Source organism: Scardinius erythrophthalmus (assembly GCF_964197995.2).
Source record: "Scardinius erythrophthalmus genome assembly, chromosome: 21".
Classification (NCBI taxonomy): domain Eukaryota; kingdom Metazoa; phylum Chordata; class Actinopteri; order Cypriniformes; family Leuciscidae; genus Scardinius; species Scardinius erythrophthalmus.
Window position 1 is genome coordinate 23,181,555 of NC_138241.1, and position 16,699 is coordinate 23,198,253.

General features: G+C 36.9%; 1 protein-coding gene across 1 annotated transcript in view; it reads left to right on the forward strand.

Moving 5' to 3' along the window:
* Positions 1–2,717: 2,717 nt before the first annotated feature.
* LOC308682120 (heparan-alpha-glucosaminide N-acetyltransferase) overlaps positions 2,718–16,699 on the forward strand; it is a gene marked incomplete at both ends in the record, with an annotated part of 31,455 nt that continues 17,473 nt past the window's right edge. Inside the window, 7 exons of the mRNA XM_081351610.1 lie at positions 2,718–2,739; positions 2,853–2,947; positions 3,187–3,305; positions 4,418–4,536; positions 6,635–6,704; positions 7,266–7,332; positions 9,672–9,751. Coding sequence (XP_081207736.1) covers positions 2,718–2,739; positions 2,853–2,947; positions 3,187–3,305; positions 4,418–4,536; positions 6,635–6,704; positions 7,266–7,332; positions 9,672–9,751 — 572 coding nt within the window. The remainder of the gene's footprint in view (positions 2,740–2,852; positions 2,948–3,186; positions 3,306–4,417; positions 4,537–6,634; positions 6,705–7,265; positions 7,333–9,671; positions 9,752–16,699) is intronic.

A 16,699-nucleotide genomic window follows, 5' to 3' on the forward strand; every position in this document is an offset into this window, starting at 1 on the left:
ACTCACGGCTAAAGTAGTTCCAGGCAGGTCTCTTGACCGCATTACAGTTCCATATCACTTCGCCAAAAGAATTCAGTTATTTCAAAGGTCTTTCTTTACAGCCCACAGAGCCAATACCCACAACGACACAGCCCGATGGTATAGGATAAAAACGAAAAAAAAAAAAATTGCCACAAAATTACGTTTTTCACTAGTGCAGATAAACGTAAAGTTGGTTTCGCTATTAGTAGACGCTAGTGAGAGACGCACAGACTGAGGTAATTCACACACGCTACTCTCTCTCTCTCTCTCTCTCTCTCTCTCTCTCTCTCTCTCTCTCTCTCTCTCTCTCTCTGTTAGCTCTAAAATTACGTTTTGGAATTAGCAACGGAGCTCCTAGACTTGAGATAAAATGCATATTAAGCATAGGCTAGATCTTAAGACACATTGGGTGTGCATTCCGTCAATTATTCCTTATTTATCTAGCATGTACGGACTAACGTTAGTCATACACTAGTCAATTAAAGGGATAGTTCACTCAAAAATGAAAATTCTGTTAACACCGTCTCTCCCACCCTCATGTCATTCCAAACCCTTAGACTATCGTTGATCTTCGAAGCACAAAAGAATAGGCTATCTTTTTGATGAAATCTGAGAGATTTGTCTGTCTGTCCCTTCATTGGCAGCTACGCAACTACCACTTTGCGCTTCAAAAAGTTCATAAAGAGATCGTAAAACTAATACATATGAATTGATCGGTTTAGTCTCAATTTTCTGAAGAGACGCGATTGCTATATTAGGGCTGCCCTATTAATCTAAATGAAACCGCACGCGATTTGGCAAAGGCTGAGATTATTTTAGCACGGCTGATCAGTAGTAAATTTTACTCCATCTGAAAGTCAGAAATGCCCCACCACAAAAGTATGATAAAGCAAGTCATTCCAGGAAATCCCTATGGGCATCATACTTTCACTCTAGCTGAATAAACAGAAGATTGAAACGCTTTGATTGATTAAACATGACTAATAAACACACAACTGCCTTATTCTGTGTAAGAACAAGAAGCCACATCATCTCACAGAAAAATGCTCAACTGTCATTATGAAGTGAGTTTGGAGTAAAAGCATGTTATTAAAGGGGTGGTTGATTATGATTTCGCTTGTGACATCACAAACCCTAAAATTTGCATAAACCCCGCCCCCGGGAAAACATAATATAGATTATCATGACAGAATATGCTGATCACTGACTAGAGAGGATAGTTAACTCCACATCAGCTACATAAATACATCGTTAACCATTCAGTAATGTCCTGTTGCATTCTACATGTTGTCACTTCCTCTTGAGTCTCTCCATCTTTGTCTGACTCATAAAACATAATTCATTTAACTAATTTCAAATAACTAATTTGAACATAAAAGTTTTGCACCTCTGTGCCAGGAGCAGCAGCTCATTTGCATTTAAAGGGACACACTTAAACACTCTCAACACTCTCAAAAAGTGACAAATTTAACATACTATAAAAAAATACATCAGAGACTTATTTTACATCTTGTGAAAAGGGCATTATACCACCCCTTTAAATTTTATCTTTTGTTGGACAAGAGGTTTATAAATGCTTCTCATGTTTGGAAAGATGTTTGACGCATATTGCTTTTTCAAATGCACGTTATAAGTGACTCAAACTCACAGTGCTTTCAGATGGAGACGCGTTTACAGAGCCCTACATCAATGATAATCTGCGCATAAAAAATAATCGCAGCTTTTGCGATTTCATGTAAATTGCGATTAATCGTGCAGCCCTACTTTATATGATGAACAGATTGAATGTAGCCTTTTATTCACATGTAAATATCAACTCCCACATCAGTTGTGGTAAAAGCATGTTCGCTTGACATGCGATAACCAATGAGGTTCATTCTCGCGTTTGAGCTTCCGCAAGAGAACCAATGAGGTTCATTCTCGCATTTGAGCTTCCACAAGAACCAATGAGGTTAATTCTCGTGTGTTACACAGAACTTTTGAGCTTCCACAGAAACCAATGAGGTTCATTCTCTTGTGTTAATCAGAACGTTTGAGCTTCCACAGGAACCAATGAGGTTCATTCTCGTGTGTTATGCAGCATGTTTGAGTTTCCGCAAGAACCAATGAGGTTTGTTCTCGCGCGTCAAGCAGGTTCATTTGAGCTTTTGTTTGTGTTCGCTGATCAGTGTTTATATGTGAATAAAATCCTAAATTAAATCTGTTCATCATATAAAGCGATTGAGTCTCTTAAGAAAATTTGAACTAAATCGCTCAATTCATATGGATTAGTTTTACGATCTCTTTATGATCTCTTTATGAACTTTTCGAAGCGCCAAAGTGGTAGTTGTGTAGCTGTCTGGAGGGACAGAAATCTCTCAGATTTCATCAAAAATATCGTCATTTGTGTTCCAAAGATCAACGAAAGTCTTACGGGTTTGGAATGACATGATGATGAGTAATTATTGACAGTATTTTCATTTTTGGGTTATCTATCCCTTTAACCTTCATATCTTCCGTCAGTCTTGTGGTGCCTTCTGGTAATAAAACTCCAACACATCTCAAAGATCACTGTAATCTCATGTACAGTGATCTTTGAGCTTCCTTTTATTTTCATTTGCACAAAAAGAAGAAAAAGAAATACAGCAGATTTGGATTCGACAATGAAGATAATCAATATCTTGAATGTTTTCTTTTTTACTCTTCTCTCAGCAGGGATGTGTGAAATACGTCATAAAGGTAGGTCATAATTATGATATTCAAGTTGTTTAAAATGTGTATTCATGAAATAACTCTATTCATTGTATTGTTAAGATACTGCAATCTCAGTGCCTCTGTCCTTTTTTTTTTAGTTTACAAGCTGAAAATGGATGAGGCATTGCTAATATTCCATAATGAACTTCCATACAACATTAGTGTTTACTACACCTCAGATTACTGTTATAAGGTACTTCAAAGTTGTTTGATTTTCTTGATTGTGACTTAGGAGTGTTTCAAGCATTTTTGTACCAAAAAGAAAGAGACAGAAATAGAAATAAATTTGTTCCATTCACAATACAGTTTGAATTTTGTGAGCAATATAAACCTTTATGCAATTTCCCATACTAACCTGTAGAGCCTGCTTGAACAGTCAAAATGGCTTATATTAAATAAATGTTAAATAACAGATATCTACGTCTTCTATAGTGTCTTTATCAGCCCCTTGCCACAGTTGGGAATGGTCTTAATATTTCTGTGGTGGTGAGCACACAATTCACACTGACTCTAAGAATGCTACCTGTGGATGGAAACAGCACTCTGTGCGGGTAAGAATCACCTTGAGCTACACCTCAACATGCTAATTAAATATATTATTTAACATCATCCTGAATATTAAGATATTATTATTTTTTAAATTGACACTGAAGGACCTTACATATAGGCTAGATATATAGCCCCAATAGCAGCCAATTGCATTTGCAGTCAGTGAGACTATTTATGACCATGTGTTTGAATGTGACCTGGCTTTAGTGCTGCCTTTTGAAGAATAACTCACTGTGCATTGATCGCACTGCATTTTGGGGTTAACAAGCTGACACTGAAATAATGATGAAAAAGACCATTAAGACATCAAAGCCCGTGGTCCTCTCACGAACCCTAGCTGGGATGTTTCCAGCAGGAAAACGTAGTCATTTTTACAAACAACCTGGGCCTCAAACAGCCCTCAAGTTTTGGGCCATTTTCAAACGAGTTGTCGAGGGTGTCTGATTTCATAAGACAAGTCACAGTATCTCTCCCACACTGTGGCTGAAGTCAAGTCCTGGGCTTCTTTAAGATCGATACCGAGGTCCCTTTCCAGACAGAGCCATTATCGATTTACCTTCTCCCCTAAAGAACATGCTGGCCACTATGTCATTCCCAGGTCGATCAATAAAGGCTTATAGTGCACATTTTGGGGGATGAAAAAGGTGAAATGGGTTCAAAAGTTGCAGTTTTCTCCGTTGCCCTCTAGATGGCCCTCTTCAGCCTCTTGTATGTCATTGTTTGTTATAATTCTGCTCCATGCTGCTACAACGAGGCATTTATATATACAATACAATCAGAAAATACAAAAATATTGGTGATAAACCATATAAATCATTTTGACTTTAATAAATATAAAGACAAAGTTGATTTTTGGACTACTTAAGGTAAACATTTACATGACAGGCTACTTACATCAGTCAGCAAACAATTTGTGGTTAACAAGAAAACAACAAATTCATACATTTGAAAATGCTGGTGATGATGTGTAACAGAAAATGTAAATAACATTTCAAAAGAGGAAAGCTTTTTAAACAAAACATAAAAAATTCAATAACCGTCGTCATGACTATAAGGATGTGATGGATGGATCAGTGTTTTATTACATGTTGATGACATTATTTCTCCTCCCTAGTCTGAGTCAGACATTTGAGGAAGCTGGCCATTATTCTCTCTGGATGAGGCAGCCTAGCTTGCTAAATGATGTAACCTGTTCTCTCAATGTGGATAGGAGACCGAATAATGCATACCTGCGTAAGTATACATACTGTGTAATTAACAACATTAAGTAAGTCACCAAAAGACATGTATTGTGCTTCAAAGTTCAGCAGGGAAGTGCCTCCCTCATATCCCAGGAGTCAGTTGAGACTGTATTGATCCGATGAACTACTAATTTCTTGAAAAAAAAAGGAAAAAAGAAAAAAAAAACAGCTCAAAGAAAAGCTTTTCTGCCATGTTTGTTTTGGAAGATGCCCCGGGAGGGGAGCATTGTGGGAAATACATTAGAGGAGCGTGAAGGATTAAAGCATAATGGGGTTTTGAAAGCACCACGCTCTATAATGTACAGTCTACTTTGCAATAGTGCAGATTATGTTGTAGATCAGACTTTTAAGGGCAAGTAGCCATTATCTGTCAGATATATGGCCAGTGTGACTAAACTCCCGGCTGTATGATGAGCTTCCATTAGCCGGACTGGTTGGTGATTACACTCCAGCTCCAAAGGGCTCTTACAACGTAAGTGATGGTGCTAGTGATCAGCAGATGTTAAGAAGAACTGATTAGTGGACACTGAACAAAAAAACAAAAAAACTGCTGTAATCAAATGAATTGCACCACCCAGAGTGACACTATTTTAAGCCCATCTTGGCCTGAAAAATTGAAACTCTGACCTCAATCTTGGGTCTATGATGAATACAGGCAGTAAATTATACAAAAATGTAGTAATTGGCCTGCTTAAGCTTAGATACGAATTAACATTTAGACTGAACTGTGCAAATTAGAGTAAATTTAAGTGTTGCTGATTCTCAACTTCAGCAATTAGTGTAAAAAAATGTACTGTGAAATAAGAGTATAATTTACTGAGGATTATTAGACAGTGATGATCAGCGTTGATTGTATTACAAAGGAGGCTTGGTAGCTCTTGATTACAGCAAGGTTTTCAAACTTTTTGATGACCTCCTTCTTAATATATATATATAATCTCAAAATAATAATAATATCAAATTATATTTAAATACAATTATAACTTTGACAGTCCTGAACTTACATATAAACAAAACATGCTAAATTAAAGTACCTGTTTTAAAATGTTAGTTTGTTTTCTATATTTTTCTTAGTAGCAACCGATCTTCTCAAGTTACCTCTCAAGTTGAAGGACATTTGTGGCATGACAAACATGACATGTTTAAAAGTACTCTTAAGTGGGCAGAGTGTTAGATGTACACTACACGGCGTGTTTATTTATCTCAGGGCCAGTTTGTCCAGGCTCCTGAACTCAGTCGTCACTATAGTATCATCACAGCTTCACTGTTTCCCCTCATGTCATCAAGTGTATTCACACTTTGATCAAATGGTGCTTTCTCTGTTTGTTTTTCCGCAAAAGGCCTCCACTGTTCCACCAAACAGTGATCGCTTGAGATCACTGGGTGTAACGTGTCCATTTGATTAGCCATTATATTCTGTGTTGTCCATGTTTTGACTGTAAAAGATGATAAACGGTGGGCTTCCAATTTAGACCTTACGTAAGCATTACGCAACAATGTTGAACTCAAAGTGGAAAAAGTACATCAAATGCTCCTGATCTCACTTCAGTATGATTTTCAGTTTTATCTTGCAGTGTACACAAACTCAATAAAAACGTCTGTAGCTTCCTAATACTTGGAATATGACACATTCATTCTTCCTGTTTTACACCTTCCTCTAAGCGACCAGTATCATGGAGGACGGCCTCTGGCAGCCAATATGATCCATTCTATCATGCACTGTGAAAATATCGCCTCAGTACATGGCATTATTGGAGACCCAAGGCTAGGGTTTCATAGATTGATTGTACGCCTATAGACTGGTTTCAGATTACATAAAAGGACACTGCTGGATTCTTGAGAGCTCCCTTGTGGCGTAGCATGGGTGACAGAGGCTGTTCAGAGCAAAGGCTGAGAAAATCGTGTAAACTGAACATGTTTTTAACCCTTTACTTTTAATTACTCTAACAGACTACTTACTTTCTGCAAGGAACATTCACAGGATCCTTATTGCTAAACATTAAAAACAAGTTCCCCTCACAATAACTGCAGAAACAGCAGAAAAAGTGTGTTTAACCTTTGCTCTTATGTGTTTGATATTGATTCTTTAGCGCTGTTGGCGGCATTCTTGATTCTGGCTTCTGTCACTGTATTTTGGGCCTCTTTGCCTTTTATACTTAGGTAACAATATTATCTGTTTTTCTCTTTCAAATTTGAGTATTTACACTACCATTCAAAAGTTTGGGTTAAGTAGGATTAGTTTTTTTAGAAATTATTAATTTTATTCAGCAACAATGCATTAAATTGATCAAAAGCGACAGTAAAGACATTTATAATTTTGCAAATGTTCCAAAATCCTTAAAAAGGTATCATGCTGCGTCCAAAATCGCATACTGTATAGTAGGTACTACATTTTCTAAAAAAAATGTACATAGTTTTTTTTTTATTAATTTGCTTTGCAACCAAAAAAAAAAAAGTTATATAATATGAAAGTGTGTAGTATTTATAAATGAAATTCGAATGTAATATATCCGCCATGTTGTCATTATCATGTGACCTATAGCATCCGTTGCATCATTTGATCAAATAAATGCAGATTTGGTGAGCATAAGAGACTTGTTTCAAACACAAAAAAATATTTCTGAATTTTGAATGGCAGTGTATGTAAACAGTTTTTTTTTTCATGTTTAAACACAACATTTGTTTAAGTTGAATTCACATGAATGTTTTATACCTCTACAGATGCAGCTGTACACAGAGGCTAAAGAATCGAATCTGCTGTCACAGGTCTCAAAACTCCATGGAAATGGTGAGGGCAAAACGGTTCATGCATCATACAATAGGAACATATGTTATGCGTCAAACACTGTGAATTTGTTTATGGTTAGTTCATAACAGTCCTAATCTGCAATTTCCAGGATGATCACATCTAAAATGAAAATGGCTCATAGAGATGTCTATGGAGCCTTGTAGTGGATATAGTTAATTTTCTGTGGTATTGCTTGATTGTCCTGGTCTGAAAGTTTGATTAGCTTTGTCTGCGGCCTATCATGCAGTTGTTTGGAGAGCCAGAGCAGGAAGAGGGTAATGTTAATTTCTTTCTGATGGATCTCACTGCCATCGCAAGACCATATGGTGAATGGGAACATCTTCCTTTGGAAATGAGAGAAACTATTCATGCTCTCCAAACATGCTTGAGGCTGCTCACGCTACCCAAACATGGGCAAAGCCACGACTGATTTTAAAATTTTATTTATTTGGAGTTCTAAATCCAGAGAGAATGTGTTGATTATAATCATTATTCTATTAGTTCTGTGCAACATTGTCTTAAAGATATATATGCTATTATTGTTTATATATACAGTATATACATAGTAGGTTACTGTGCAAAATTATTATTTCCAGTTATTTACAGTATTTCTACAGTATATATTTTGCTGTAGTGTGTCAGTAGGAAACATCAGTTTACTTTTCCAAACATTCTTGTTGCCATTAATTGTAATAATCCAGTAAGATTTTTGTATGCAAAGGTGGAGTCAGAAAAAACAGACACAGATTAAATCCAGAAGAATGCTTGAAGAAGCCTACTTGCAAAGCTACCTAAAAAACTATGTGCACGTTCACCTAGGACAAAAGCTGTTTTAAATGCAAAGGGTGGTCACACCAAATATTTATTTGATTTTGTTAACAGAAGTTACTTAATAATTAAAATCTATTTTGGACGTTATTTTTTAAAGCATCCTCACTTTACAGCATTTTTACACAAGTGCCTAAAACTTTTCACAGTACTGTAGCTTTGCAGGAAGGTTTCTTCAAGTGTTTTGGAGGTGTTTCCTCTGTCTCGATTATCTTGGTTTGTGTTTTTTAATAAACTGTTGCTGCACTTGGATTCTCACCTCTCCTCATCAACAATTATATATATATATATATATATTAGGGCTGTCAATTGATTAAAATTTTTAATCGCGATTAATCGCATGGTTGTCATGAGTTAACTCGCGATTAATCGCATTTAATCGCACATTTTTTATTTGTTCTAAATATACCTTAAATTAATACTTTTCAAGTTTGTAATACTCTAATCAACGTGGGCATTGATAAATATAGATGCTTTATGCAAATGTATGTTTATTATTGAAACCATAGTCAATATAGCATGAAGACGAGACATGTTTCAAAGGTCATAGATGTTTTTCAAAGAAATTGTTCATGTCTATTAGACACATGTAGAAAGAAAAAAGAAATACCAGGTTCCCATTACTTCTCTTTCTTTGCACTGAGCAATTTACTAACACAAACATGTTTAGATTTTTGCATGACAGGGCAGCTCTTCTGAAAATGCTAAATGTACATTTAGCATTTATTATTACATTGTAGTTTGTCTCTCTCTGTGCCCATTTTGATGAAGCTAAATTCTCAATACATTCTCAATAAAACGTATATTTTACTGTTTCTGTTGTCAAACAACGGAATGAATTTGAAATGGTGACTGAAACGCGACCAAATAAACATAACCAGCTCTCCCTTCCAAGACGTTAATCTGCACAAAAATTCTGATAATCGAGCCGTCGTCTGGTGAAATCAAATACACATAAGCTAAAGACAATATCCGTGCTCTGATTTCGGCTATATTTGTAAAATTAGAGAAGCAACATAATATCTGTGTTCAACTGAATTAAAGCGCTGCTCCTCCGCGCGAGACGCAGAGAGAGAGAGAGAGAGAGAGCGAGAGAGAGAGAGGCGCGCGCGCGTGCTGGGAGAGCAGTACCGGCAGTACCGGTATATTCTCAGAAACTAAATAAGGTTTGGGCGCTTTGTTGAAGGGAAAAAAATCGCTAAAGGGGTCTGCAATGTGGCTAATTTGCCAAAACTGTGTATCTGCATTTCTCCAACTAGGTTTTGGGCCACGGGTCAAACAGAAAATACGCGCTGCGTTAATCGTCCGTTAAAAAAATTAGTGCCGTTAATATGATTTTGCGTTAACGCGTTATTAACGCGCTAAATTTGACAGCCCTAATATATATATATATTACATTATGGCCCGGTTTCACAGACAGGGCTTAGATTAAGATAGGGCATTTAAGTATCTTTTAGAGGAAAAAACATTACTGGTGTGCGTCTTAGTAAACTTGTTTTTGCTTATTTCAGGAGGAGGCAAATAATGAACATTGTGTGGACAAAAGCAAAACAAAGTCATCCAGACTGAAGTCACTGGACACATTTCGAGGGTATGTGCCAAAAAAAAAAAATTTTCATTTATTTGGACTAAAACGGTAACAACTTATTTTTGTTCAACTCTCTCAATTCCATGAACTTTATTTATCAATTGTCATTAACTTGATGGCCACATTCACTCAGAGAATGTATTGTGAGACTAAGGAGATTGCAAGGGGTCACAGGCTGGACATACACTCACTCGAGCCATTGTTTCTAGTAGTCGCTCTAGGCATCAACTCTAATATCTTTTGCTTCTATGGTGGGGAACAGTGGATTGCTGTTGAGCAAGGGTGATGTGATTTAATCGGGAAGCCCAGCAGGGCTTGATAGTGGCTTGGGGGCAAACACATAAGCACGCCTCTCCCGAAACAGGAAGATGCTGTGGCTTTGACCTCTCACATCCCAGTAATTGATGTAATAATACAGGCATCATATCAGCACATATTCAGCAGGCTGTAGATCTGGAGCTGGGGAGGATATGGCTTTCCAGATCGAGATTTGTGTAATGGATAATCCATGTGTGTTGCAAAAGTGCTTTTCAGATAGCAATCAGCAGTGGCAATTTGTACTATCAATGACAGTAAGAATGACAGTAAGCTTTTATGGTTCTTAGAATTGCCCGTCACCATAATATTTTCCCCACCTTTTTATGTGAAACTTTTCAGAAATGTTCCATTCATATTCATAATATTCCTTGTAAACCGTAGTGCTGATAAAAACAGATGTTCCACTCAGTCTACACCTGCTTTTGCTCTTGTATATGAAACAGTCCATTTCCTTGTTAAGCCTAATGGTTTTATCAGTGTGGCTGGAGACTGGTTCTTTGTTTCGTCCTTCATTTCAGCCTACGTATTCTGTAATGTGGAAGTAGTGCTGAATTTGAATATGATATAGACATCATCTCATACATATAGACTCAGAGGATGACATCACAGCTGGCTTGTCAGGTCTGTTGATTCATGATGTCGAGGTAATATTGGATTCTGCAACAAATGCATGCTATTTCACAAGAGCTTTGCAGTTATTGCAGGTCCAAAACAAAATCAACACTGTGCAAAGTACACATGGGATCCCTGATTTGGCTATACGTGAAACTTAATAATGTCGGTAGATGTCTTTGGCTCTCTCTGAGAGTATCAACCCAGAGAAAGCCCGTAGTGTTGCAACTCCCTTGCTGTATAACATGAAATATGGCCTGTCCAGCAGTGAGTCAAAACTTTTCACTGAAGACAGAAGCATCTGTCATCTGCCCACCGCCCTGGTGAAATTGTTGAGGCTACGTTTTTCCTCAGAGCTGAAGAACAGCGCCCTCAATTCATCAGATGCCATCAACATGATATATAGTATAACTGTAGACTTTGTTTGCATTTTAATTTTTTTAAAAGGATCTGGTTTTTAATCTCGCCAGCCAAAAGCCTGCAGCCAGTTTCCTCATATTTGTGATTACAAATTGAGGTTGGTGGTTTTGTAATGATAAGTTACACTAACAGCAGATGTACCCACAACAAAATGTTCCCAATTAGTTAAATATACCCATTACTTTCCTAAGCAGGAAACTCCTTACTTTTAATAACGGGTTTAGTTTTGTTTTTGATGTTTGGCATTTGCTATGTAATTTGAATGTAAATTGAACTCCTCTGTTTTAATAATTTTTCACAATTATGTTTTACCTGTACTAGTTTAATTTGATATCTCAGGATTTTTTACTGTGAGAAATGCAGTAAATATATAAATCACAAATGTGCCCATTCAGGGATTACAAAGGGCTATAGCTCTGGGATAAAATGACAATGACAAATATACACTGGGACTTACTGCCAAAATATATTTTTTTTACTATGGTTAACAACAATTGATAATGAGAGGCAACACAAAAACACAACATTGTTTTACTGTCTGCTGCAGTTTTTTGATTACATTCAGGTTATGACATAAAGACAAAGGAAGCTTAAAGCTATAAAATATTTAATGTCCACTATAAGGCTTTTTTTTAGAAGATTGAACGCCTCCCTAACACTGAGGGTTTTTTAATTAAAATGATTGGCTATAACATTCTATATAGCAAACATTGTGCTGTAGTCTCATCTTGAAAATGACTTAACCTTTGTCTTTGTTACTATGGATACTAATGGATGCAGTCGCAAAGTGTGTGTGCGAGAAAGAGAAAGTGTGTGTGAAAGAGAGAGAGACAAGAAAGACAAAGGCATGCTTACTTTAATAGTGCTCTTTAGAGGATGGCATGTGATTAAAATCTTGTATCAGCAGGTTAGGCCTAAAAGGAGCAGTAATGGTCTCTGTCCTGATCTGCTAATTGAATTTGGTAAGGAAAAATGTAGATCGTTTAGATATAGTGAAGTTTATCTGAAGGTCTATACGGTGCTTTGTTTTCTCAGTATGTTCTTATACTGAGAAACCATAGAGAACACACTTCAACATCATGATTTACGTGTTGTCAGTTTAATAGCTGAGGGTTTACCTCTGAGTTTGATCACCAAAATCAATTTTTTGTCCACAGGTATGTTTTATGCTGCGTAGTGCAAACATGCAATAAAAAACATCTCCTGCTGCTGCTAATTCAATGTAGCGTTCCATCATGCACAATAAGTTGCAGCTTGGCTTCGTTGCTCTAAGTTACACGTCTACAATAAATTACATCCGATGGCTTTAGTCAGCACTTCTGGGTGGGGCGATTCAGAGGACAACCGTTCATTTCCTGAGTGATTCATAATGCTTAGGTTGCATTACCTTACACAGCATTTCGTCTTTGATATATAAAACAAATGCTAAACCCGCTTGCCTTATGATCCATAATACTGATACAGTTTACCTCAAATGTAAAAGTGAGAGTTGAGGGATCGGAGGATATTTTATAAAGATATGTTTTGTTTGTTTGTATACAGTTTGAAACTTTGGAGTCAGTCTCTTATGCTCACTAAGGCTGCATTTATTTGATCAGAAATACAGTAAACATATCTTGAGAAATATAATTACCATTGAACTAACTGTTTTCTATTATATTATTTAATATTTTAAATGTAAATATATATATATATATATATATATATATATATAAAATATATATATAAATATAGCTGCGAGCAGCGATTACGGGCCCAAGCCGGTGGCACCGCCACCCTGGTGCCTTTAGTTACATAAAGGCACCGGGGTGGCGGTGCCACCGGCTTTGGCCCTTCATCGCTGCTCGCAGCTATATTTATATATATATTTTATATATATATATATATATATATATATATATATATATATATATATATATATTAGGGCTGTCAATCGATTAAAAAATTTAATCGCGATTAATCGCATGATTGTCATGAGTTAACTCGCGATTAATCACAAGTTTTTTATTTGTTCTAAATGTACCTTAAATTAATACTTTTCAAGTTTGTTATACTCTAATCAACATGGGCATGGATAAATATGGATGCTTTATGCAAATGTATGTTTATTATTGAAACCATAGTCAACATAGAGCATGAAGACGAGACATATTTCAAAGGTCATAGATGTTTTTCAAAGAACTTGTTCATGTCTATTAGACACATATAGAAAGAACAAAGAAATACCAGGTTCCCATTACTTCTCTTTCTTTGCACTGAGCAATTCACTAACACAAACATGTTGAGATTTTTGCATGACAGGGCAGCTCTTCTGAAAATGCTAAATGTACATTTATTATTTATTATTACATTAGTGTGTCTCTCTCTATGCCCATTTTGATGAAGCTAAATTCTCAATAAAACTGTTTTCATTGGTATATTTTACTGTTTCTGTTGTCAAACAACGGAATGAATATGAAATAGTGACTGAAACGCGACCCATTAAGACATAACCAGCTCTCAGCGCGCGCGCGAGAGAGAGAGAGAGAGAGAGAGAGAGAGAGAGAGAGAGAGAGAGAGAGAGAGAGAGAGAGAGAGAGAGAGAGAGAGAGAGGGTGCGCGCGTGCTGGGAGAGCAGTATACGACCGGCGGTACCGGTAGATTCTCACAAACTAAATATGGTTTGGGCGCTTTTTTGAAGGGAAAAAATCGCTAAAGGGGTCTGCAGTGTCGCTAAGTTGGCAACACTGTGTATCTCCATTTCTCCAACTAGGGGTTGGGCCACGGGTCAAACAGAAAATACGCGCTGCGTTAATAGCGCGTTAAAAAAATTAGTGCCGTTAATATGATTTTGCGTTAACGCGTTATTAACGCGCTAACTTTGACAGCCCTAATATATATATATATATATATATAAGACAGAAACCTTATTACCTTATTCTGATTTTATGATACACTCAAAATATCCCACAACAAATCTTTTAAATTTAATGTAAAAATTAAAACGAAAGTAAGCACTGTTGGGCTCACGTAACCCTCTCATTAGAATCAAAATGTTTCAGCATTTGCGATGTATTTGGATGCTAAACTATTCTTTATTATAGGCTTTGTTCTTCACTCGTGTTCCAATATCGACAGAAAAAATCATCCTCTTCACACGCGCAAAAATGTGCTTGAAACATCACAGTGGAGCGGTGCTTACTGTGAATGTACGAATTGTACTACTGACTATTTAGAGCAGTGTAATTTTTATATGTTAGGTTAACTATTTTATTATTATATTTTATTAAGGCTATAATGAACAGGCTGCGATGTCAAGATTGCAATGCTGGAATGTGTGTTTGTGTGTGTGTGTGTGTGTGTGTGTGTGTGTGTGTGTGTGTGTGTGTGTGTGTGTGTGTGTGTGTGTGTGTGTGTGTGTGTGTGTGTGTGTGTGTGTGTGTGTGTGTGTGTGTGTGTGTGTGTGTGTATGTGTGTTCATGTTTTTCTATCCCGGTGGGGACTTCAACCTGAATGCACACAGACTCATGGGGACTCGTGTCACAGTGGGGACCTAAATAGAGGTCCCAATGGGTAAACAAGCTTATAAATCATACAGAATGAGTTTTTTTTGGAAATGTAAAAATGCAGAAAGTTTTCAGTGATGGGTAGGTTTAGGGGTAGGGTTAGTGTAAGGAAATAAAATATACAGTTTGTACAGTATAAAAATCATTAAATCTATGGAGAGTCCCCACAAAGATAGTAAACCGTGTGTGTGTGGGTGGGTGTGTGTGTGTGGTGTGGGCGCGATTGAACAGTGGACACATAAAAACATACTCTGTCATTATACAGGACGACATTCAAACTGCAAAGTGTTAACTTATATTTGTGTACAGTTGCAATAAAACACAACATTGTGCTTTTGTAAAATAATTTCAAGCAATCAACCCCCGAAAGGCGCTAATTTTAAAATTAAACTAAAATGCTCATGGCTGCACGGGCATTCATAACGGTGCGCATCCACGGCGAGGAACGAGCAGAACAGAGTGAACGTTTTTCAGTTAATTCCTACTTCCATAGGAATTCATTTGAAACGCTCGCTCAACCACTATCAATGTCAGTGTGGACGAACATATTTTACTTTCGTTTTTAAGTTGGCGATTCAAAAGCCTCCAGCGGTGTCACACGTCGATTAACCGGTGGTAAAATATTCTCACCGTCACATACCTAGTATATTTTTATGTAGATACAATAGGCCTACCTGATTTTGAACACAAGAGGGCAGTATAGCCCTATGTATGACTTGACTTTTATGGGACTAAATAGTACAATTACTATTTTTAAACTTATAAATATTTATTAAATTGAAAAAAAAAAGAATAAAATGGGTTTAGTTGTGATATTTTTATACTTTTATATAGAAATAAATGGTGTTTAATTACATTTTTAGAAGATGAGGCTTTAAGTGTTACTTTACTTTAGTCCCTCACTATAGCAAAACCGTTTGAGATGTTTAATATCCGTTCACAATTTAGCATCTTTAATGTATCTTTATCATTTTGAAAAAGTTTGGTGTGAATAAAATAAAACAGTTAGGAAGAGTAGCTCAAAAACTCAGAGTCTGAAATATCCAAAAAATCCACATTCAAACCAAAATATCTGACTTCCTTTTGCTCTGAGCTAATAACTGTAAATTAGAAAGTTGTCCGGCTCGGTGAGACCAATATATATACTGATTTTTGTAACTGTTGGTAAAACTAACCCACCCACTTTTGTCAAACGCATGTTGAAAGTGACACACTTCCTGCTGCCAGTTGGTGGCGCTATAACTTTGACTCACAATAGTTACATCCATCTGATCGGCCTCTTACCACGAACATACTGCTAAAGTTTCATCAAGATCAGTTAATGTATGCAGAAGTTATAACACTTCGTCTCCTCTCTTTTCTCGCCATAAATTTGTTTCCTCGCCACGGCCAAACCGTTCGAGATATCAAAAATCCGTCCGCAATTTAGCATTCTCAATGTCTTGACTTCATGCTGACTGAGTTTGGAGGTGATTGAATGAATTCTCTAGGAGGAGTACATCACATTCCACAGCAAGCGTTTTCCAAACAACCCATAATAGCCGACTTCCTGTTGGGCTGGCGTGAAACTTGACAGAGGGAAAGTTGTTCGGCCCGATGAAATCTATATGTGTACCGAGTTTCATATTAATTCATGCAAGCGTGTTTGATATATGGACCAAGTTTTCAGACCCTGTTCAAGAGGGCGCTGTTGAGCCCCCCTGCCACGCCCGTTTCTGAATCTTTTCACATGTCTACTGGCTAATAAGTGTTATGTGTCTGTCGAGTTTCATCCAATTTCAAGCATGCTAAGAGTCTCAAACGCATCCGAAAAGAATATTAAAATTTGATGCGTTGCCACGGCAACAGTATCTAAGATATCAATAATCCTTTCACAGGTCTACATCTGCCGTGTGTTTACATTATACACATAAAGTTTGAAGCAAATCGGGTAAAAGTAAGAGGGAGATTTCAAAGCATTTTGAAAGTGACACACTTCCTGCTGCCAGTTGGTGGCGCTATAACTTTGACTCACAATAGTCACATCCATGTGATCGGCCTCTTACAACGAATACAC